Genomic DNA, 24,990 nt, shown 5'->3' with positions numbered 1-24,990 from the left:
AATGTTAAAATCGTCTAGCTACATCGCTTGACATTCCAATACGATTCAAGGCTATAACAAACAGGACATTGTATACGAGTTTAAATTATCCAGAAACTTTAAAAAATAGCTTCCTAATAACATAAAGAAACTCTTAATTAAATAAGTTGTCATTTTTTTTTATAAAAAATGGAAGACAATAGTTTAAGAAATTAGTAAAACAAAGGTATAATGTATAGAGCATTTGTAACATACGACGGTACAGTACGTACTACAGTATGACTATGATACGAAATTGAATCTGTTTATGACACCAACGACAATTGTGTAAACGTTTACATAAAAAGCATTAACTTCCTGAGCAGTTTACTCCCCAACCGGGTCTTGATTCCAAAACGCCTGAATGTATGCCACATTATTTTTATTTGATTTAATGGGAGTTAAACGTTTGAAGTCGGATAACTCTACTTGGACTCCAAAATACCATTTATCAACATATTTACATATACGAACTATCCTATAATAATAATATTTTTGCCAATCCTTCTGAAGAACTCACAAAATAAAATTCTATTTTTATCGATTCAAATAAAATCGGACTGAATTTAACCCTGGCTCTAATGCCATGACCATTCGATGCAATTTAACATAAGATTTTCTTTAGAAGGCACTCAGACGAAAAAACCGATAAATTTAATTGAAAACTAACTTTCATGAACATAAATTTCCAGAGGTCATTCAAAAGATTCTTCGGTCTTGTTCAGCCAAAGCTCTCACAGTCATAAACTGGTTGACATTTCAATTTCTGCATCTCGCGTGCTCGTTCAAACACTTGGATATTTATCCATATCAGGTGTTCTATTAATTATCCACATTTATACTTTTGCACTTAATTGGCTTCTAAATCGAAAGGAATAAATTATCCACATAAACATTATAAAATAGGATAATTAAGTAAACTTATTTTTCTAAGTTAACAATTTATTTTAGCATATTTACCCTCCATTGAGCTTTTCAAGGGTGATTTCCGCACTGAACAATGTTTGCATCATGTAAGACAGTTGAATGAATATATTTCCTACCAATCACGACCTAATGTGGGTTTGTGTGATCACACCCTTTTCGTATCGCGACACCGATGGCATTTGATCGATAAAGTGCGAAAATTAATTTGTCATCGAGCCGTACTTGAACCGATGCGGGGGTCGAACACCAGCCACACCAGTCCCTGAAGATCTTCCCTTCGCTCTTACACGTTGGCACATTAATAAAGAGCCGTGTCGTGTCTTAATATATCATCTTCAGCTTCGTGCCAGTTCGCGTGGAATGTACACAATTTTGTCGAAAAGCAATTATCCACCGCACACAATGAAACCACAACAAATTCGGCGTAATGTTTCATCGGTTTAATAGGTCAACCTTAAAGTACATTCTTGACATCGTTCGTGCCCATTCTGGGGGGTTAGAATATCACACTCAAATATCATGCCCCGAGGAAATGCAAAGATCCCGAAGATAGTGAACCACATAAATTTTCTCTCCCCATCGTCCGGGGAGTCTGGGGTGTGCGTTTTCATTGTGCCGCCGCCGTGTACCGACATTCGAAACATGATGTACAGGGCTACAAACGAAATAAAAAGTAATCGGCGCGTTTTATTTTTTCGCAAACACTAGCACCCCGCATTTTGCCCTCACGGTCTGTTTGGCAAATGGGGAAAAGAGTTTTTCATTTCTCACGCTTCTTCACGAATGTGACGGATATTTTTTTAGTTTGTTGTGTAGCTTTGTGGCGGGAATCGAAATGATAGGTAGGCGACTCTTCTTTCGTGGTTTGTGTCATAAGTAAGGGTGTGAATGGATGGTGCATGAAAGGGATGATTTGTTTGGCGGTTGTAAAAGGGCTAACAGGGATGCGCTAAATTATGTTTGTTCGAATGCGAACATTAATTTACCTCAAATTCTATTGCAAAATAGATGTGTAGAGAAACACTAAAAAAAGGCCAAATATTTCGTAAATCCATGCTTATATTTTATAGCGAATCATTTATTTCTACTCACCATTATCACACCAATCCGTTCGTAGTTATCGTGGGAGTAGAATCGTGCCACCAATTCTTAAGATTATTTGAAAAGCACAAAAATTCTCTCGCCAACCACCGTCGACGGGGCTTTTGAATAGCTCGCAATAGATGCTAATAACAAGCCGTAGCTAATGTTTCGATGCCCAGCACAGTGGCCATTTGCAAACGGTGCATCGTAATGCAACAGTATCACATTACAGTCTGCACCCTATCAAATCCGCACCGCTCGTTTGACACGCTTTAATGCAGCTAATGGCTGTACATTATCGTCTTTTGTGCAGTTAAACAGAGTTTTTTTTGTTGTGTTGGAAAATAATGCCCTAATGCTTCCACGATCTTTTACCGTGCGAACATTAGTGATAACATAGCTGCCCTACAATGTTGCCTTGATTATGGTCGCTAGTTTGTGCATTATTAAACGTCTCATTATCAACCAACCGATCGGTTTGGTTGCAACCGAAAAAAATGTTGTTTAAAGGAAACCTGAAGAGTATAAGTAAGTACTTCTTGAGGCAGTCATTTTTGACATACATCGTTTCGTACCGATTCAAAAAATTGCAATGAATGTTCAAAGGCACCAGCAGAGGCGGTCGTGCATCGTTTGCCTTTCGAAGTCACCGAGGTTAAGTGTTACGATCCAGTTGCGCGAGCAGATAAATGTTACGTAGAATCCCAGCCATTCGACCCTTTTTTTTGCCTTCCCAGTAAGCATCCTAACAGAGCCACGAGTGGACGACCGTCTTGGTGCCCTTTTTCAAACGAGATGTAGTGGTTCTCCACTGACCCACCCGCACGGGTGTGGGTACAAATGGGCCAGAAACCGCCGAAGTCCGTGCAGCTCGCGCCGAGCTGATAATCTTAGAAAGTCCCGGATAGACTTCTGGGATCATAAAATTACTCTATCGTTCGATGTAGGTGTAAATTATTCCACCACAAATCCAATCGCCTTGAGCCGTGAGGAAGTTAAGCCGTGATTCATCAATGGACTCCGTTTGGGGTGTACAATTTTTCTCAGCAGTTCAACTTTCAAGCAGCACCAAATAACAATATTGCGATTGTAAAGTATGCACCTGTAAGAATTCCTGTTGAAAACAAAAAGACGAGTACAGAGAACTCCAGTAAAAAGGTGTGATAAAGCTGTGGCCCATCATCAATCATCGCAGGGTGTATTGCTTCCAGCACTGTTCGTACCATTCACCCGTCCGGAGGTGAAGATATCTCACCACGGAGAGGAGCTGTAAAGGTAGCTCGAATGTTTTAATGATGGCAATTAATTTTCGATTACGGAGACACGCAAGTAGAATATTTATTTCCCAGGAAAAATCACCGCTGGTATGAAAGTGAAAAATGGCATAAAACCGAGAAGCCGAACGATCGTGACCTTGAAGGAAACACCCACGACAAAGTTCTTCTATTTGCCGTCTATTTATTTTGCTAGAGAACGGAAATAATAGCTTAGCTTTCGTACCGTCACCAATGGCTTTTAAATGATGTCACATTATAGTGCTATTGTGCGATGATCATTTAATGTATGAACTACATGTTGGTCTAATACGAATATAGGACATTTATAGGATATTCTATTACAAACTCTACAGAATTCAGTTAATTCTGAAACTTTTTTATTAAGCACTATGGAGAGATAATTGATTTTACTCAGATAAGCTAATGCCTATTAATTTGAACCTTGTCCCAACTGAGCATAGATATTCGAATGATGTTTTTTTTATAAAAATGAATTAAATTTAATTATTTAAGATGACCCAAAATCCAAATATTTTCAATTCTAAATTCCTACTAATTCTTATCTTAAAATATCTCAAGACTCTCGTATTATCAACAAAAACTCCAGAATCCACAAATAGGACATGAGCTCTCCACGATAGGTGAAATAAGGTCCTCGTGAAATAAAAATTACACCTGGAAACTGAAGCGCGCATGCATCAGTGGACATACCACACCAGCAATCCTAAACATCAACTTTTGCACAGCGGTAACTTCAAAGTATGATGCAAACGAACATTCCTTACGATCAAATAAATTTATATTAAGAATAGCAAGATTAATGATCTAACCATACACACATCAGTCCACTGTTCGAGAAAGTATAACAATAAACCTTTCCCGCTTTCTTTATGGGACGCTTTTGAAAATATTCACCACATTAGCTGTGCAGCGTGTGCAAATTGATTTCGATCGCCATGAGTATGGTTTCCCACCTTCCCAATAAAACCCCACGCACAAAACTTATGCAATACTGCACCAGTTTCTCCGAGCCGGCTGATGATTACTACTGCCGCAAATTGCATTGCTCCAAACCGTTCCAAACGGTTGATTTATGGGATCACACTGGCCATAACGGTAAGGCATTCAGGAATGATCCCAAAGCGATCGTAGCAGTGCTAGGCATAGAGAAAAACATCCTGCTCCCAAGAATTGCTGCTCCAGAATGGTTGGCACCGAGGAAACGCAGTGTGGTAAAGGCAAAGCTAGAAATTGAAGCATTACACTCCGGAGATTCTCACTGCCCCTTAACGTTGCGACAGTGACGGTCATAAATCATAGGTATTGTAATGACGTTTCTGAACTTTTTGAACAGGCTCGCTCGGACTCCTCGAAGCTCGCGGGAGTTTTGAGTGACAGATGCACACTCGGCTCGGGCTCGAGCACCAAACAAACATATGATATAATGGCTGGGTTTTGATTCGGCTTGGGTACAGTACTGTATCATTTCCCCGTTTGTCAAACAAGCGTCCCAGCGAGATCAAGTCTTTTCCGAGAAGTTGGTGAATTAAAATTCCCCAAAATAAATCATGCAAGCAGAGCTCCAACAAGGATGCGCTGGTATGCGGGGTAAAGATCACCGCGAGAAGAACAGTACACTTACTATTCTACTTCTGCAGGCAAAACACGTCAAACCCGGACAAGTTGCTTCACTTGACATTTCAATCGATGGAGACGATCTTCGAACGATGCGGACTGGTAAGCGCGAACAGATGGACAAATGGACCTGATGGGAAGCCACCCTTCCCGGCTACAATTAGTCACTACCATCCATCGCTGGGTGGTGGTGATGTCTTGCGGTGCACTTTGTTGAAGTTTATGGAAATTGTTGCTCTAATGTCGCCCGCTGCTCCTTACGGTGAAGGTGAGAAGGTTTCTTGCAAGGTCACTGTGTGGCCAAACCGGAGCTAGCGTTCGCTCTTTGGGTGATCTTTCGATGCGTTGTCCGGCGTTCGTGCGCTACGTTGCGCATCCGACAGTTGGCGATATGGTTCTAATGAGAATTTAATAGGTTCCTGAAATCTGAGGCGGTACGACTTGCCGATTTATCTCGGAGGATGTTCACCGTGTTTTTTTTCCCACCCCCCGAAGATAGGACCCCAAATTGGTGGAAGATTCACTTGCTGGTCAATCGGTTGTTAATTCGCCTCACCTTTGATATGGCCAGTAGCTAATTCGTCTTCATCCGAGGCACGATTTTACGACGCCGTGCTTATGGCTGACATTTGACGTGAACCCATCCGTCACCTCGGACAGACGCCGCTGGCTGGTGAAGATGTTGGGGCAACAAAACGATCCAATCGTCCATTAATCTTCACCCAACTACTACTCAAGCGCAAACGCCTTTAACCGCTCATACCGCCCGTAATATACGAGCTGCGAACTGCACGAAGGTGACGACGACCGGGCACGCTTAATTAAAACAGTTTTCAGGTAAATTTATTAACCAGACGCGGCACAGTTTTATGGCACTCGGTGTACTTACGCCACCGTACTGCACGAGAGCGGATAGGTGCTCTTTCGTGTTGCTTTCTCTTCCCACTTTGCTGCAGTCGGTAAAGTCAACCGGTCGGGTGTCGAAATTTCATGTTCACACGCTTAAACGTTGTGTCGGTCAGCATCGTTTATGTCAGCTACCGGATCGTAAAGATCTAGTGTCTAGCATGCAATTTGTCCAAACACAACAAGATCAAGTTCGATCGCTTCACCATGCGAGCGGCGCTGGCCGGTGCTTATCGATGAAGATCGCAGAATCATTACACCTGAAGGTATTGGTTCAGCCTAATCGTTGCACTTAATCCCGATCGTCTAGAATCGTGTAAAAATCGTTTAGAGCATTGCAACATGGCATGGGGTAAGGGGGGCGATTTTTATGCAAAATTGCTCTATCCAACCAAATCGGACGCACCGGTCCGGTCGGACTCCGGTCCGTAGACCGTATTTGCGCGAAGAAGCTCGGATGATGCGGCTGCTGTCGATGGTGATGCAATGTACAATATTTTCAGTACGGCTTGGGAGGATCCTCCTCCGTTCGCTGTAAAACCGGCGCCATTTGGAGCTTTGGCACGCGGCCGATCCTAGATTCGTATGGCCGGAGCGTGCAGCACACCACCTTGGATGCGAGTGCGGACGGGCGCGTAAAATTGACTGACATTTAACGGTTGGCAGCGGAATAATAAACTAATAATTTGTAATCTTACAAACCAGCGTCATTGTACCATTCATGAGGTACCGATCAGCGCAACGGTACGACATCATTAGCAACAGGCAAATTATTCTAAATGCGGTGCACAGCATGAGTAAAAGCCTAACCGTGTGTTGTGACCGCTATGCCGCTGTTAAAATCATCATTTAACAGTTTCATTTCATGCCCTGCAGACGGTGCTTTTATTCGCATCCACAAACAAAATAAAGAACACAAAACAATCTTTCCGCGAAACTGCTTCCAATCAGTGCAACTATGCACAATTAAAAGCATCGCGGTTTGTGGCCTTTCCATCAATCATATCGGATTGTGGGTTTGATCGGACTGCGAAAAATTAAAAAGTCAACGTTAAGTTTATTTTAAGCCAGTTGGTTTCACACCTGCCCGATAAGCCGTATGGCACGACTGGTTGTTATGCTACCAAGCACGGGTTGCACCACCATTAAGGGACGAGGGGCAACCTGCTTGCATTAGTTTGAGTGACCAGTGTAAGGGTTGTCACTTTACTTATACCAAATCATACCAGTTAAAAGCGGTTAATGATTTTTACACTGTTAATAATGCGATGATTTGATCCTCCTAGCGGTGAAAAAAAATTAGAAAAGAGACAAAAACGGCTTAATGTATGAGTCTCCTTAAGCCTAGTCTGGTTGTATTTATAATTGTTAGTATATAAAATTAGTAGTAGTATTAAAATGTAATAATAAGTTAGTAGTATATAAAATTACTACAATATTTTTGAAACATATGACGTAAGTTGCCAATTTTGAGCTCATTTGAGGTTTTGATGCGTAAGCCCAATACAGTGGATTAGTAGGGGAGGGTTCAAGAGACTGGATTACCCTACACCACTCTGAATGCCTAACAGACTGCAGAAGAAGAAAGTATTTATGTTTTAAACTAAATGAATTTATGCCGTTTGAAAAACCTAGAACCTTCAGTATAAAAAAAATATGGATTCAGGCGATCATCCAGATAATGAAGAAGTACTAGAAATACAAGATACTCTTCAGTTCGGATTCGTCAACGTCAAGATGACGAAGAGATACCAAATATTTGCGATAACTATTAATTTATTGCTATTTTATTACAATAAACGAAACGACATTGAAAATATATTTGAATAGTGTTCCTGGAATAGAATTGTATAACTATATAATTTAAAAGACTTTAGAAGGAAGTGAAAAGATTTCATTATTATGTGCGCCATTGACGAACTCCATTTTACGAATATTTTATTGGAGTTGCAAAATAAAAATGAATAAAATTTACGATTAAACAATAGTTTTCTTCAGCTCCCAACAAGGACAAAATTCCATCTAAACGTAATTGAGTGCCTTCTGCCTCGCTCAAATACACCGTTCGGTTTGCGATGAGGATGCACACACTTAAACCCCTTCCAGTGCCGAGTCGGCATCGGTGCGACCTAGAAGGGAAGCTTAACAGTTTACGCCCCCTTGAGTTTCGCTTGAATGTAACACGCCAAACCCATCCCAGCAAACCAGGGTCCTCCAGACGCCGTTAAGCCGTTCTAATAAAATGTAGAAAAATGTTTCACAAACGTGTCCTACCGATTGACCGAAACGATCAGCATCGCCGTTCGCGAACGCTTGCCCGTGTGGATATTAGCATACGGAGTCAATTAATTACGAGGATGAAGCTCACTTTTCTGCTGCGCTCAAAAGTGACTTGTGGGAAAATGCACCACCCCACGGTTGACGTAACGCCGCTTAAACGGAACTGCATCGCACGACAGTGATACGGCGCCTTGGGGCACATTGCAAACACATCCGGACCGTGGATGGGATGATGCTTGAAGGCGTTGGCTTTGATATCACGAACAGACGGATGGGCCTGTCAACGAATTCATCTAAATCGCGGCAAGGTAATGCGAAAGGCCACCCTGATTGGAAGCTGTGTTTTCTTATCGTAAAGCAGTCATCAGCAGTCAAGCGTCCATTAGGACAGGCGACACGGAGAAACACATTTTAGGAAGTCTGTTGCAAGCAACTGACATGATGAATGGGCAATTATTAGAATGCACACCCGACTCATTAATAACTTCCATCCAAACGTGCGGCCCACGATCATCGTGATCACAGCTTTATTCGATTTCGCCCTCATCGGGCGGGACGTGAAATACCCGAACCCGAACTATAGAACAATTCAATTTAATTAGTTCACTCACAGCAAACCAGCTTTCTTTCGTACAATTTTTTCACAGCATTAACGAGAGTGTCACGAGTTTACCATTCCAACCGGTGGCAGGCTCAACTCGATCCGCTTTTCGATGGGTTTTGCATTAAACGCTGCCGCGCGAAGATTAAACCGACCGGTCGCGAGTAACCTTTTCTCCTTCGACATTGATAGGGTTTTGGGCTATTAATTTAAATTACGATTGCTGCTGCATTCGGCTGACGGCACGCTTATTCCTCGCCGGTCGCGTATACCGCACTCGAACGATGCACTCAAGAATGACTTAAATGTCGAAAACAGAAGGATGAGTTACTACTTTGTAGCACACAAACCCGTGTACTGAGTGCGTGGGAAACGCTATCTGATCTAGAGTGGGATGACGCTTGTTCTACTGATGATGCGGGCTTATAGTTGCTGTAGTAGCAGTAGTAGTATTAGTGGTACGCATACTACTCATCATTTAAATTGGTTGCTTGCTCAAGTACTGCAAAAACCGTAGGCGGTCTGAAGATCAGGAATGCGGACGCTCGTAAACATCCGGTTTAATCGAGGCTAATTTAAAACGGTGTTTGCAGATAAGTAACACTACCCAACAGTGTAACACACTCCCTGTCCAAGGAGAACGCTTCGTAATTTAATTAAATAAATGATTGATGAAGGTAGAACTCAATGTTGCGTAGCAACGAAAAGGAAAGGATTCATGAAAATAAAAGTAGTCCGGATAAATTAAACGCTCAAGTGTCTGGATTATATCCAGATATCTTTCAGAGATGTGAAGCTTACGCAGAGATAGGTGATGACGTAAATCTTTTCTTATAGCTATAGCAAATGCTAATTTCGTATAGTTTATAATTCTACAATTGTATAATCCATTGGGAACATGGTTTAGACATCAAATCCTCAGCTTTATTATCTAGAACGTGCACTATTCTTCGTCTAGTAATACGACCTACTTCAATGCTGTATTACATCAATCTAAATATTTAAACGAGATTATACATTTACTGATATAAATACTATTTCAATATCAAATACCGATAAGTTTATCAGTTCTTTATTGTCATGAGTCTTGAGTCTTGTTACTCACCATTGTCAGGTATGGATACTTGGACAGGGAGATTGAATCACAAGCTTATCTAAGCTGTTTGGCGAAATAGATCACAAATATACCGGAAATGTGTTGGGAATTCCAGCGTAATTCTTGCTACATTTTTTTTGCATGCATTTGCGCTGGCTATATCAAATGGACCTAAACCTATGGGAAACCCGAAGTAGAAGATGAAGGCCTTGGGTCAGTGAAGGATTAGATGTTGGAATACGTAGAAGAAATGAGTAATCAGGCCTTATAACCATGGTCTTAGAATTAGGTCGTTCTGCTTCTTTGCCATGACGTGATTAACCCCAACAAATCATCCAGATGAATGCTCTACGTTTCAACAACGTCCTTTCATCATCGTTTCTTATACGAGAACTTATCTCCTGACTCTTATACGAGAGACTACCTTAACTAGGCTAGGTAGGAAATGATCAGAACACTGTATAGTTGTTGTAGATCAATAAGATAAGCAATGACAACTCTATCGTGTTCTAAGTATTTTAAAACGACACGGTCTATTAGCCTTTAATACGCTGGTGAGGTGGTCAGTTTAGGATGAAGTTTCTGAGATGTTGATTGTTATGAGACTTGTTGACCAATAATAACTCATAATTAATTATTTCACTCATCATCAATGTTCAAACTGCAAACAAACTCTTAGTTGGAGCTGATCTATTTGCTTCACATTACTAAACCTCCAAAAAGCATCAAGTTTCTCACAGTATTCTTTGTCGCATCTGGTCAACGAAAATATACCCTACTACCCTTTGTCGCAACAAAAGACAAACTCTCGCCCAGCACAAAGTAATTACAGTTTCGCGTGCTGTCCCAGCGGATGCGTCCAGCGTCGTGTTGCGCCAAAATGAAACCGAAAGCAAGAAGATCGTCGATCGCTGGAGCTTACCCGGGATTAAAATGCTACGCCAATACCGCGGGCGTTAGGTTCTCGGTTTACCGCCGCGCCACCTGCCAAATAATGGATGATTAATTGCGGTAGCATCGTTGCCTTCCTTGTTCGAGTATCGTGGGCCAGCTTCTGCACTGCTGTCACAACTGGCGGAGGTAATTAGAACGACATTTGCGGGTGGCATACGACATGAGTTTTGTTTGCTTTTCATGTGAGCGGCGGTGTGCTAGCGCTGGGGTGGTTACAACCGAAACTCCCATCGCTTCGCGTGGCCCAATGTCTGTCCGCCAACCGAACACGGGTATTTTGATCTAATCTACTGACCACCGTGGCGCAGAAACCTTGAAAACTGCCTCTGGCCACCATTCAGCTGATGATCATCGAGGCAAGCGGGAACGACGGAACGCCGTCACACTTTGCACCGAGTGACCTTTCAGCGGGGTGTTTCGCATTGCCATCCTTCCACCGGTTCCCTTAGTTCTTAGCCCAGCGTGGCTCGATCATTTTCCCGGCGACTGAACGACGCGATAGCGACTGTGTAAATAAAGAGCACCACCTCTTGGGAATCCAACCTGATGTCCAGCGTGTGACATGTGTTTTTTTTTGTTGCGAACTTAAAGCAATGGCAGGAAAATGTCCGAAATGATTTCGCGAGCAAGAAAACCCCCGCTTCGTTTAGCTGTGGCGGCGTGTGATTTCTCATTTATCGTAACACGTAGCTGGTTTTGCTTATGTAAGAAGACGCCAGCTTAGGAGCAAACCTGGTTCGGTATGGGTCATCTAATTAAAGTTCTTGTCCGGTTGGCTTTAACTGTACGGCACGGGCGTGTGGTACCGCCCCGAACTGGGAGGCTCCACAAGTGGTAAGCTAATGTTAACCCCGAAGGTTTAATCTTCAGATCGAGTGGGGAAGATCTCGTACCACTCGACACACCATGCGGAAACCTTTCGGCGATATATCCCTTCTCCGAAAAGTGCTTAGGGAACCCTTTTGGGCCGGCTAGGAATCTTCCAAACTACCCGCTCACGGATCTCTGCCATCACCATCAACCGGACCGGAGCGGCAGATGGGGCGGGAAGGAGCGCAAGAAATATTATGATCCCTCCGACACGGCCTTTTAGCTGCACTCCGGTATCGGGGACGAGTGTGATTGGTTGCCCGAGTAGGGGTGGGTATCGATGCTCCTTGCAGACGGGTGCATCTCAACGGGTGCAACCCGTGCACTGTTACAGTGTGTTTATGTGAGCGGGTTTACGGATTCGCACCCGCTGTGCACCTGAGTGGGGAGGACGTGCAACAGAACTCCGAAAGGGGGGACAGGAAGGTAAGAACACCGTGTGCGTGTGTGTATGGGTGTATTAGATGGACGGAGGGGTTACCCCAGCCGAGGCGCGTAGTCTAGTGCCGCATTTAATAATAATCATATACTTTTTTTTCTGTTGTATCTACATCCACTCTCGCTCTCGCACGTTCAAGCATCAGCTGTGCAGAGTCTTCAGGAGGGAGTTGGGAAATTGAAGTCAAAGATTCGAGTATAAATTCACATCGGGTGACCCATCATCGGTATCATACCTCAGCCAAGCATCCAGTGTGCAGCATCGCATCACAGTCCTCCTTCGCAGCATCCAAACCGGCCAGGATAATCGTTCTCGTGCGGCAGTGTTCGTCATTAGTGAACTATTTTTCTACTAAAACAATCATGAAATTCGTAAGTGTTTACGGGGTTGTAGTGATAAAAGTGTTTGACAGTGCAGTTGTGGTATTACATTAGAAAAAAAAATAACGAGCGTGTCTGTGCAAACGAATTCCTTAAGGACATTTCATCACTTTGGGCATGTGCAGTTTTATTTCTAAAAGAATTCTTGTGTGGAAAAGAACATACAGTTTTTGCCCATCTAAATCTAAACCGCGAATGTGTACAAATTATTGTTAGAGTGCAGTACAACAGATTGTACAAGCGGCCTGAGTAACGTAAATGTTGAGCATGAAGGCTGGAAAATAACTAATATTCCCTTCGGATAGTCACTCGAAAGAAGCGATTTGTGAACATAGAACCGTAAAATAGAAGAACATCTTAAATGAAAATCTTTTCTTTTAAATTTTATATAATTTTTTAAAGGATTCAGCTCTTAATTCTTTGATAGTCTATAAAACCACTTGTCAGTTTGTCATTATCAATGGTTGAAAAGCTGCTACTTGAATTGCCTGCAGCAGTTTGAACTAAGGCTTCTGTTGAGATTTGAACCAAGGCGGGGCTTGTCGTTGAGTTGCGCATTACCTACCACACCATTTGTCCGGCCGCATGGTGTTTAGTTAATTGTCTATGTCTTGCGAGAGCCAAAGTACTTATTGGACAGGATGCATAAGGTTCATATAGATTTCCGATAGAATCTTTGGGTGTTAACTTCACTTAAACTAAACGTCTCAATTTTATTAACAAATTAATTGGTGATTCTTTTAAAAAATATGAAAACATTTGCCAATATGAAGTACAAATGTATTTAACAAAAATAATAAATATTCCCACAAAGATTAACTCTAAATGAAAAGCTCTGAAATTAATTGAGTTCTAACTCGATGAGATTACGGCGTAAATATGAAAATAATCTTTAAATTGCTCACTAAATAATAGGAAAAAGCTTACCTTGAAGTTTTATGGTGCTTGAATAGAATCACTGTCCTAACGATACACACGGTCGATCATTGGACAATAAAAAATAATTGCACATTGCACACACATTTATTGAGGTCATAATGATAGCTCAGCACCAGCACCACGGACAATACCTGACTGTTGGGCGCGTTCCCCTGCTAAATGGAACGTAACCGTGCAAATTAACTGCAATCTAACGAGGGCCCGTATTTACGAAGCACACAGCCAGCCCAGGGAATCAATCTTCCAGCGATCCGATTGTCCTGATCGGCACATTTGCATCCGCGTACCGCGTGTTTGCTGCTACTAATCGTTCAATTACTGCCAACTTCACTCATCTTACGCTCGCTCGTAAACCATCGGAACCCGGATCGATCCGATCCGATCGGTTGGTACGATTCGGCCGGTTTGAGTTTGGTTTGCGTAGCAGCTGATCCCGTTTGAGTAGTGGCAGAAGCTACGTTGCGTTACTCCAACTCCCCCGATGCCGATTGACATTCGCGGATACCTCTAACTCAGCGCACACTATCTGACACATAAGATCTGTCAATTTATTGTGTATGGAAATTGCGCAAAGCAGCCCCAGCACGGGCGGTTCGGAATGGGTTCCGTTGCCAACTGAGCGTGTGCAGCATGCAACAATGAAATGGTCACATTCCCGCGCGAGTGCCATAAAGCTTAACATCCATCAAATTATAGTTCACACTAATCACCGTTTTACATTGGCATGTCTTATGTTGCGCTTGTATTCCACAGGTCGTACTACTTGTTGCCGCACTCGTTGCCGCTTGCACGGCCCAGATTCGGCCACTGCCCATCCCGCTCGCGAGAAATCCGGCCGTTTACGGTGGTCCCGAGGCGAGCGCCGTCATCCTGAACCAGGTGTACGAACCCAACCCGGACGGTTCGTACATCTACAGCTACGAAACGAGCAACGGCATCCGGGCCGAGCAGCGTGGCTTCCTGAAGAACCCCGGAACGCCCGGCGAGGCGCAGGTCATGCAGGGTTCGTACTCGTACACCGGTCCGGACGGTGTAGTCTACACGATCAACTACATCGCCGACGAGAACGGATACCGTGCCGAGGGGGCCCACATCCCGTCCGCGCCTCGGTACAACCCACGCTATCCTGGCCAGTTCCAGTAGGTCGGAGCTCAGGAGATCGCGGAAAGACGGTTGGTGGTCGCAAACCGCAAAGACTGAGGGGATATTGATATTTATTAGCTAAAAGATCGAGCTGCTAAAGATCACTCCTACCCTTCGGTTCCAATGCCGTAATGATACGATGCCCATCCTCAATTCTTCATCCCATCCTCCGCCGCATGCACGCTGCGGAGGACAGCAAATTTCTCGCGCTAAAACCATTTCCATACTGATCGGTCACTCCATCGGCCGGACTCACCAACAGCCATTAGCAGCGGGATCCGTGCGCGTACTGTGATTCGTACTGCGTCTATTACACGCGGTTCTGCCACCGTCTTCACCCAGTCCTGCCCATTGAACGGTGTGACATCGAAGACATTTAGCCCTGCCGGACGGACGGACGGACGGACGGATCGGTGGCTAATGATGGCCGTTCGCATCCAAGCACTTTTGTAAAATAACTTTATACCCATCCCGCTTGACCGGCCGCCCGCTGGCCAGTATACTCACTTGTTTATGCATCCATTTGTTTGCTCATGCAGTTGCATATTGTATTACGTACCGATTTTAATAAATCACGCAACAGCCTTCACAAAACAGGCCACACCGAACCGTTTGTCTGACCCATTCGGGTGCGTTGGTGGTTAATTTTTCGAAGAAAGAACACTGTGCTTTGTTGTCTGCCGATGATAGGTTCAACCCAGAATTGTATGTCTTGCCTTTTCTAAAATGTATTTGCTATTTCTTTGTGAACGAATGATATTTGTGTGCAATAACTCTTCGCTAGTGCGTGTATTATTAACGAAACGGAATTAAAAACGTAGATACAAAAGTTTTCAATGTTTCTAAAATATTGGCTTCATTATTATTTTTGAGTCTTCGTACGCTTCAGTTTAATGCGTTCTATACAGTTAAAAATATACATAAATCAGTTATATGGTTATTATTATACGAAGAACTACAGTACTGTAACATGTTATCTTGTCCCACATTGTCTAAATGTGTTAGTTTAAACTTGCATTAAAACATAAATTCAATATCATTTGATGATTTGACCAGATCGCAACAATCCATATAAGCTCTTGCGCCTAAATGTAGATATGTACACGTTTTCGTAACACATCGTAATTCGAACAGTTTTTGACACGAATTTGGAGATGTGTAAGAAACAACAGTAAGTTAAATAATAAACATTGAATTTAAAATCTTTTAAGTGTGAAAAAAGGCACTCGCTTTCATACAATAATTCCACTAGATCATCAAACGAACGCCCAAATGTATGCAATCACTAGCACAATTATTATTGTGTAAGCTTCTGATGAACGTGTGTAAACATATATAAGTTATTATAACAATTCTATCTTTAGACTGAGTTTTCTGCAAACGGATTGGGGACCTTGCATTAGCGGCACGACGTGCTCAACTGTAAACTGGTCAAGCAGATGTGCTATAATTATATTACTATTACTAACAACTATTACTTTCCATTGAAAAGGCAATGCATGTATGTATTACCACAAACAAATGATTCATAATATGGTAAGTCAATGGTCTGTATTAAGTTCTATTTGCTAGTAGAAAATGAACAACAAAAGGTGTGTCAATCAAACGATGCTCAGACAAGCGTATGCCATCTGTGAAGATCACTTAGCTAATATTTTGTTACCCAGATTCGCTCACATCATTTCATCACCCAATGGCTAAATTAAGCTACCACCTCGCATGAATCATTCATTAAACCAACTTCAACGCAACTGTTCTGGTTCCGGTTCTGGTTCCGCTATAGTGAACATACTGTAGCAGCTGCAGGCGTAAAATTAACGTTGTATCCGTTTTATGTAAAAAATCACTGAGCTATATCATTGCTTCATTGTTAAGATAAACAACAGATCTAAAAAAAAAATCTTCGAATCTGTGCTGATATTGCTGGATCTCGCCATTTCAGGTGGTGTTTTATTTCCGACCCGATTTTCAGTAACGCGCAATGTCGAGGAAGCGATCAACAGCGTTCGATACACTAAGCGTTAATTGGCACGGTACATAAACCATTAACGAAGCAATGTAAACCGGACTTCCACCAGATGGGGACAGGTATGGAGTCGATGCACATATTACAAGAATTTGTTAGACTAATATCTGTTTAGTTGGCACTTTCTGCCAGCTTTCAAGAGATAAGCAAGGTATGAATATTCTGTCTGAGATATTGAAGAATTTACGTGATTCCATAATCAACCTCCTATCAGTCGTTAGGAAACAGCAATATCCCGCTCAAGGAAAGTTGTTTTTCAGTGCTTCCTTTCCTTGTGCTGCATGTCGATAACAAACAACCTTGCAGGAGGAGCTGGCGAAGAGGAAAAATATTTACTCGTTAACCTGAATCACTTATTTTGCTCCTATCGTACCGGCACGTTCATAAAAATCTCGTGCCCACACCCAACATCCCATGTCCACTAACCATTTACAGGAAATACACCACGCTAATCAGCACGGAACACTTCGTGTGTACACTAACTATCAGCAGAAGTCAGTGAAAATGCGCTCCACAATGGTGAACGTACTCTGGAAGGCTGTCGTAAACTGTTTCGGCACCTTCAAGACACTCTGTTGTGGGTGTGCAGCCAGTAGTACGTACTACTATTTTCTGTAGCCGTTACTATTGCACGCCACCAACAACATAGTATGGATAGTGGTCGGTGCTAATTAGAGCATACTCTTTAATTTGCACTATGCGCAACGGTTCCATTCCTCCAGGTGGGGTATCCGATTTTGTATATATACATGAAAGAAATACACGGAATGGCATCTTATCCCGAGCAGTTGTCTAACAAGTGATACCAGCTGTGGCCTATCGTAAATCGCGAACCAGTGACGAAAACATGGAAATAGTGCGCCAATTACTGACGATTCTGTGCATAGTGTCGTTGATGGTATTGCTGTTTCCTGCAGCAGTAGTACTATCTCCTGTACCTCAAAATGCAATTAGACCGATCGATGCCATCGATCAAGGGCAATTTTTTCCGGCCCATAGAATACGCCAGCGAGGACATCACAAAAAGTTTTTCCCGGCACCACCGGCTATTACTGGAAAATGAATAGCCCGTACAGTGTAGCTCAATTTAAGTACAAAAATTGAAAAGAACGAAACAATAACAGCCAGTGAAACTACCAGTCCACGACACTTGTTTGGTGCACATTGGAAAAATTCGTCAAATAATTCGGACCGTGCGGCTTGTATCAGCCGAACCATGCACACTGCAAATTTGATTAGCACCATCTTCTACGCGCGGAATGGAAACCGTCGCTCTATAAAAGCTCGATCACAACAGCAAGATTAGATCCATTCATTGCAACCGTTTGCTTACCAACAGTCCAGTCTAGACTCAAACCTTCACCAGATCCACGTGTTCCACGATGAAGTTGAGCATTTTCGTTCTCGTTGTCGTCCTGCTGTGCAGTACACTGTTCGATGCCGTCGCAGGTCAGCGATCGAACGGTTTCCCAACGTACGACGATCATCCCTCTCCGTTCCGGTTTAACAGACCAATCGTAACGCGAAAACCACGGCGCAAGTTCTTTCCAGCACCACCGGCCATAGTGGGATGAACTTGGTGGAACAAACGAACAAACAGTGCCTGCCAAAATGTGTACAAACATCCCCAGTGATCCAAAGCAACCAGTTTCAACTCAAGCAAAGTATGTTAGAAAGTTCAGGAAGTCCACACATTAATGATAATGGACAAAGTGACATTAACGAGTCTTCGAAGAAGGACATACGGTGGAGTACTGTGTAAATATAGGACATATCATTGGAAGACTCTAGACAGAGCCAAACACGCCTATGTACAGTTTTGCTGGTGAAAAATGTTGCCTGCGCAAGTTATCGAGTAAAGCGACATTAGCTAGTATGAAAGTGTACAATTATTTATATCATTATAAGATAGCTGTAATAAGTGGCCTTTTTTAACAAAAATATAATAAACAATGTCTAATTGTGATACTCATAAGGCGTTCGTAATTTCTTCACATATTTCTTTTGAATTTGAAAAGAATTCAGTTGATGTTGATATAACTTTACTTCATTCTTCCTAACACTAAAAATAACAGAGCGAACAGCCACATTAGGCACTCTTTGGGAATTCTTCCCATGTTTACTTGTTGGAATGATCAAGAGCAATTTAATATTTCAGATGAAGGTAAATGTAACAATGTCACGAGACCTGTTGGGATGCTTTCGGTATACGCGAAAGTTACATTTCAAACTACAATACCCGGGAGTATACAGTATCCATTTTTCAAGAGTTCTGGCGACGTATAATACGTAAACTTCTGAATGTTGAATGCCGAATCGGGTTTTTCGTCTTCAGAGTTGGAGTGGATTCATTAATTTACTCAGGAGTTGCCATAACTAGTCTGGATGGGAATTCCGTTGTTCAAATCTATGTCAGGGATTGCAGACATCGTCATTATAATATCTTATTGCTGTTCTTTTCAATATATTGAAAATAAAAGCAAAAAATGATCCATTTGAAATGATATCCGAATGCTGCGGTCGAATTATATTGATAATGAATTAACTGATCTCCATCCAAATCGTTCGAAATGATTTTATTTTACTGCAACAACTGTCAACCGTGTCCGACGGGCGAGATAACATCGTGCGCTGTCACCTTTGTATTCATAAACAGCTGCTTGTCAATTCGGCAAAAGACCGCGCCATAACCAAGGTATATGCATAATAGAAGCGGGAAATAAAGAAGAAACGAGTTGACATAACAATACTTCGTTATCAAGGAAGAGAGTGATAAAGGGAGCTAAAAAATATTGGCGAAGGTTCAAAGACTATCATGCCGATTCGAGTTTAAAATTAAAGGGGCAAAAGATTTAAACTATACATTTTTTTTTAATCCAAAGCATCATTTCTAATGCGGAACGACAAATCTAAAAAAGTAACCGTAATTTCGAAGCCGTATACCATTTTGCGTTCTTAAATACATTTTCCAGATTTGGAACTAAATTTTAACTTGATTGAGTAGCACTTTGTTGGTAGCGGTATTTACCCGCGCTTCCTTTTGTAATTCACAAAAATTTGTTTTTGACAAAAGCCTACTGCGCGATGGCGCCCAAGGAGATTAAAAAAAATCACCTGCTAAATAAATACATCTTGGCCATAACAACACCATCGAAAGCTCCTATGGTACAATCCTTGCAACAACCCGGCTTTGTCGTTAAACAATAGTAGTTTAAAATATGGATATGGACGTAATTGTGATAAAGCAAGACGTACGCAATTCGATTGCCGAGTGTGAAAAACGGTGTTTGATGCAATGCACCAAGTGGCTCGCAGAATTGAATCACGGCCTGTCGCAAACAACGGTTGAGCTAGGTGGAAACCCGGTCGTGCAAAATATGCATGATGGGATCGATGACGCCGAGTACGACATCTATGTGCTGGCAAAATGCTATTTCCATGTACGCGAGTATGACCGGTCGGCTTACTTTACGCGGAACTGTGTTTCGCCGGTGCCAAAGTTTCTGCACCTGTACGCAACATACATGTCGAAGGAGAAGAAACGGTTGGACAACATGACCGACAGTTCGGTCGTTAGCTCGGTGAGCCATGCGAAGGATTTTTCCGAACTATTAACCATCCTGCGGACGGAGCACAGTCAGCAGTCGCTGGATGGTTACTGCCTGTATCTGTACGGTGTTATACTGAAGAAGCTGAACCTCACAGACATAGCTGTGGGTGTGCTAGTCGAAGCAATCAACGCCGAACCGATGCTTTGGTGCGCCTGGTTAGAGCTGGCACCGCTCGTGAACGATAAACGAATGCTGGAAAGTCTGAAGCTGCCGAATCATTGGATGAAAAGCATATTTGAAGGCTATACGTACATTGAGCTGTTCCAAAACGATGAAGGCATTAAGATATTTGAACATCTTCAAAAGAATGGATTTAGCAAGTGTATCTTCATACCCACCTTACTAGCAATCGCTTACTCCAACAAACGAGATGTAGATCGTTCGATCGACATATTCCAACATTTGCAGAGCGTCGATCCGTACCGGTTAGACAATCTCGACTCGTACTCAAATCTGCTGTTCGTGAAGGATATGAAAACGGAAATGTCCCATCTTGCGCACAAGGTGGTCGAGATCAACAAGTACAGCCCGGAAACGTGCTGCGTTGTGGGGAATTATTACAGCATACGATCGGATCACTATAAAGCGGTCATGTATTTCCAGCGTGCGCTCAAACTGAATCCTCAGTATCTTTCGGCCTGGACGTTGATGGGGCACGAGTTTATGGAGATGAAAAATACCAATGCCGCGATCCAAAGTTACCGGCAAGCGGTCGGTAAGTTATATAAATGATATGAATGCGAAGGATTTGCATGTATTCAATGCCTTTTCATTTTTAGAGGTTAACAAACGAGATTTTCGAGCGTGGTACGGACTTGGGCAGGCATACGAAATTCTCAAAATGACGTTTTACAGTTTGTACTACTACAAAGCGGCCCAACAGTTACGCCCGTACGATAGCCGCATGCTGGTCGCGCTTGGTGAAACGTACGAAAAGCTTAACAAGGTGGCCGATGCGCTCAAATGTTACCAGAAAGCGTACAATGTGGGAGACATTGAGGGTGTAGCACTGTACAGCATGGCAAAGCTGTACGAAAAGCAAGGTGAAACAGAAAAAGCTATCCCGGCGTTTATTAAGTTCTGTTCCGACGACAAACTGATTGCCGATAAGGCATCCCTATGCCACGCGTACATGACGCTTGGGAACTACTACGAAAAGATTGAAGATCTCGACAAAGCGTCGTACTTTGCGTACAAATGCTTAGACTACGAGGAAATGAAACGGGAAGCGGAATCCTTGCTAAAAAGCATTGCCAACAAGCGAGCCCATAAGCCCACTACGTCCGGGGCACAAGGCTCGTCCGGAGCAACCAAATCGACCGAAGATGAAAAGCCGGATACGTATGGTGCCGAAGATATGGAGATGGATGAAACGAATCTTTCCAAACGGATCGACAATGCGATCAGGGAGGAAGAAGCGGGAAACAATGAGCTGGTAGAAAGTTCCGGCATTCACGAGTTCCACATGGAAGATACGTACGATGTAAACGAATGAAGGAATAAATATCTAACATTCTTTGTTTCTGGCTACTACAGCTATTATTAGATTAAATAAATTACTTGTTTTTTAAATAACAGTATGAAGAGAAAAAAAATTGAATACTTTCACTACAACAATGCGTTTGACAGTGACAGTATTGTCTATCACGCAGCAATCTATGCCCGGTTGCCAAGGCAACGGAAATTTCGCAACAAATCGTCGCCTTACAAAGCAAAACGTGTTGCGAAAGCTGTGTTTGCAATACCAAGACTCGTCCCCAACTATAATTGCGAAGCGCTTTACTGAAAAATGCTTCGCAGCGGCAATACAACAACGATACTTTGCGAGGAGCAAACTAAATTCATCCTCGACCGCATCAGCACGGTGGAGAAACATTTCGGCGAGCTGTGCGGTGCCCTGGCAGAGTACACACGCAAGATAGCCCGGATGCGTGACAAAACGGACGAACTGGCGCACACGACACAGGATTACTGCGATGCAGAAAAGTTAAACCCGACGCTTGGCGGGGCACTTTCCAGCATGGCTAAAGCGATAACGCTGATGGGCGATTTTCATGATACGCGTGTCAAGCGATTGGAAACGAAAATTGTGGCCGAACTGTCCCAGTACGAAGCGGTCTGCAAGCACTGCAAGGAGGACGTGAAGGAAGCGCTACTGGTGCGGGAGAAAGATTTGGCCAGGAGGAAGCAACTTGAACAGAGTAAAAGTCGCAACGGACGGTTGAAGCGAAATACGAATGATACGGAACTCATCAAATCGAATCTGGAGGTGGAAAAGTCGCTGAAAGAGATCGAACATCAGGTCGAACGGTTCGAGAAGCAGAAGTTGCACGACTTGAAGGAATTACTGCAGAGCTTTGTGTTGATCGAGCTGAAGATGCACACGCAAGCGGTGGAAGTCCTTTCCGCTACGTACCAGGACATTAGCGAAATAGACGAGGCGAAAGATCTACAGGTAAGGATGTTTTGGTTCGCAGGGATGGCTTGGAAAATACATGTTCAATTTTAAATATTTCTATGCTTCTCACCAACAAAAACGGGATAAATAAGACTGTACGCAAGGAATTAAAGAGACAAAATCGGGTAATTGATTGTGCCCTCTTATAAACCACTTAAAAAGGTACGTTTGAATGCAACGTTTAATTTTCTTATTGCAGCAATTCAAGAAAATTCTCCAACAAGACACCGTCCCAGATCGTTACTTTCTTCAGCGCATCAAGAGCCAATCCATGGGTGCGCTTAATGCAACGCTGGCCGGATTTAATGCCAGTCGTAAGAATAAAAGCTTAAGCTCGAACTCACTCAATTCGTCCCAGGAACAGGAGCAAGAAATAGGTGCGGAATCAATCGAACAGCAGCACACACAACGGAAGGTTATAACTGCAAGACGCTCCAACAAAACTTCGGTACAATCGGTCGAATCGTTGGTAAGATGTGTTTGTAGTTAAGCCGTTAGTACTTCGCTAACCGTTTGGGATGTTGTCCTTGCAGGATTCTTTAAAGCGTGACCTATCGTCGGCGTCGAGCACCACATCCGAAGACGACGACAGCGAGGACAGTGAAACGCTAACGGATGAACAGTCGGACCCTTTGGTAAAACCGTCTAAAGTGAACATTTTGAGTGACCACACGAAGAAGAGTCAGGTGGACTCAACGTTTAAAATTATCAAACTTAAAGACTATAATCCTTAGAATAAGACTGCTGTCAGCAAGACAGGGTACATCCCATTAACTTAAAGCCATAATTTTACCCTTTGTTACAGAGCAACAATATTCTGGGGTCTTTACGGAAGTATCGAACGATAGATACGATCAAAGTGAATCAATACTACGTAGAAAAGTTACAGAAACGTTCCCTAGCGACCAGTCCTGTTGAATCGAACCAAACTCTGTTAGGTACGGTGACCGTTACTAGCAAGCTGTATTCCATTTGCTGCTGGTTACAAGCAATAACTTGCGGAATTATACGGTTACTATGGTTAAATGGTAACAGTTCCCTGGTTACTACTTACGTGCCTTTTAAACATTGAGCAATAAATCTTCCCCATCGATTCCATACATGTTTATATTGTTCTTTCTTGTTGCACTTTTCACGCAATACATTTTACTGCTTTATATTATAGATTCATTATCAGTGCTTAAGTGTACAATCGAACGTATTCCTACCGATAGTCCTAATATTTGCATGGTCTGTGCAATGTAATTTCCATCGATATATCCATACCCTTGAAGACGAATGTTACCTCGCGTTTGATGGATAAGCAAATTGGCAAACTTCTTATCGTTTTACCAGCCAATAGTGCACAATTGCTATGGTTCACTTTAAGCCTAATTTCCCCGTTCCACCTGATAAAAATGTGAACTTTCCGTTTAATTCAAAGATAAATGCATGCGTGTGTTTTAATGCTTGTTTGTGTGTGTGTTTTAGAAGGATGATTATCAATGGAAAATGAGTGTTACATCCAAATTAGCCATAATGTATGGCCAGTGGTCGATCCATTAAGGGAACACGTTGCATTACTTCTACTTATCCTGCCCTTCGACACCAGCCTGCTGCATCAGATCGGCAATACTTTTCTCAAGGTCATCTATCCTGGTACCCATGTCGTCGATGCGTGAAATGATTTGATCCGACATCGTCTGGAACTTGTCCTGGACGTTCTGCAGCAAATTTTGCACCTAACAATTAGTAGAAATCATTAGCATTTGCCCGCCCATTTGTTACGCGTCCTGCAACTTACGTATATTGTTAGCTCCTGCATGTTCTTCGGATCGACATTGCTGTTCAGCGAATAGTTCTGTTCCGCATCACTGTCGATTTCGGATTTAGCATCAGCCATTGTCGCTATCGTTCGATTTTCTAGCAGCAGAATAAACTCTTCGATTCAACAACCACTCACTGCTGGGTATGCTATCGTTATGGGCTGTGTGGAGAAAACTTTTTGTGCTTAAAGTTGGGCACGCACGCACGCAATCACCATCCGCCTACTTTGCAATCGAATAAACAAACCACAAAAGGGGGAAATTTTGTCTTTTGTCTTATTCACGCAGCTGTCAAAAATTCCAATGACAGCGGCCGGCATCGGTGCGGTTCCAGCGTTTCTTAACTGTCGGTAAATTGAAATTAAAACGAAATCACGGGCAAATAAAGGTATTGTTCAAGCACAACTAGTGGTCATTTTACATCATACTGCAACATAATATTACTATTTTCATCATTAATCGTTAATCGTCGTTAATCGTTTGCACGTGATATCCTGGAAGCCGAACTCAACGAAACAAGAATGTACACGGGTTGTCTCATA

General features: G+C 42.7%; 4 protein-coding genes across 4 annotated transcripts; 3 read left to right on the top strand and 1 right to left on the bottom strand.

Moving 5' to 3' along the window:
- The first annotated feature begins 12,448 nt into the window (after nt 1-12,448).
- On the top strand, nt 12,449-14,548 carry LOC128715681 (cuticle protein CP14.6-like). The gene is made up of 2 exons (XM_053810592.1): nt 12,449-12,457; nt 14,159-14,548. Exons 1-2 carry the CDS (start codon nt 12,449-12,451, stop codon nt 14,546-14,548), a joined length of 399 nt encoding a protein of 132 aa, XP_053666567.1.
- A 5,244-nt stretch (nt 14,549-19,792) lies between these two features.
- LOC128713557 (cell division cycle protein 23 homolog) lies at nt 19,793-21,680 on the top strand. The gene is made up of 2 exons (XM_053808418.1): nt 19,793-20,900; nt 20,965-21,680. Exons 1-2 carry the CDS (start codon nt 19,793-19,795, stop codon nt 21,678-21,680), a joined length of 1,824 nt encoding a protein of 607 aa, XP_053664393.1.
- A 294-nt stretch (nt 21,681-21,974) lies between these two features.
- Nucleotides 21,975-23,715, top strand: LOC128714134 (CBY1-interacting BAR domain-containing protein 1). The gene is made up of 5 exons (XM_053809008.1): nt 21,975-22,640; nt 22,736-22,768; nt 22,843-23,112; nt 23,177-23,329; nt 23,449-23,715. The coding sequence occupies exons 1-5, from the start codon at nt 21,975-21,977 to the stop codon at nt 23,713-23,715; spliced, it is 1,389 nt and encodes a 462-aa protein (XP_053664983.1).
- Nucleotides 23,716-24,208: 493 nt separating this feature from the next.
- LOC128716347 (heat shock factor-binding protein 1) lies at nt 24,209-24,525 on the bottom strand. Its single transcript, XM_053811267.1, has 2 exons — nt 24,427-24,525; nt 24,209-24,346 (listed from the first exon to the last, which is right to left on the bottom strand). The coding sequence occupies exons 1-2, from the start codon at nt 24,523-24,525 to the stop codon at nt 24,209-24,211; spliced, it is 237 nt and encodes a 78-aa protein (XP_053667242.1).
- Nucleotides 24,526-24,990: the final 465 nt, after the last annotated feature.

This window comes from Anopheles marshallii, chromosome 3 (genome assembly GCF_943734725.1).
Source record: "Anopheles marshallii chromosome 3, idAnoMarsDA_429_01, whole genome shotgun sequence".
NCBI classification, from domain to species: domain Eukaryota; kingdom Metazoa; phylum Arthropoda; class Insecta; order Diptera; family Culicidae; genus Anopheles; species Anopheles marshallii.
This window is presented reverse-complemented; position numbering and strand designations above follow the sequence as displayed.

What these genes read in the sequence shown, in the direction of transcription:
- LOC128713557 (XM_053808418.1), top strand. Translation starts at nt 19,793, where the DNA reads ATGGATATGGACGTAATTGTGATAAAGCAAGACGTACGCAATTCGATT. An exon ending in AAGTTACCGGCAAGCGGTCG is followed by an intron (nt 20,901 to 20,964) that starts GTAAGTTATATA and finishes TTTCATTTTTAG; the next exon opens with AGGTTAACAAACGAGATTTT.
- LOC128714134 (XM_053809008.1), top strand. Translation starts at nt 21,975, where the DNA reads ATGCTTCGCAGCGGCAATACAACAACGATACTTTGCGAGGAGCAAACT. An exon ending in AATTAAAGAGACAAAATCGG is followed by an intron (nt 22,769 to 22,842) that starts GTAATTGATTGT and finishes TTCTTATTGCAG; the next exon opens with CAATTCAAGAAAATTCTCCA. An exon ending in ACCACACGAAGAAGAGTCAG is followed by an intron (nt 23,330 to 23,448) that starts GTGGACTCAACG and finishes CCTTTGTTACAG; the next exon opens with AGCAACAATATTCTGGGGTC.
- LOC128716347 (XM_053811267.1), bottom strand. Translation starts at nt 24,525, where the DNA reads ATGGCTGATGCTAAATCCGAAATCGACAGTGATGCGGAACAGAACTAT. An exon ending in TGCAGGAGCTAACAATATAC is followed by an intron (nt 24,347 to 24,426) that starts GTAAGTTGCAGG and finishes AATTTGCTGCAG; the next exon opens with AACGTCCAGGACAAGTTCCA.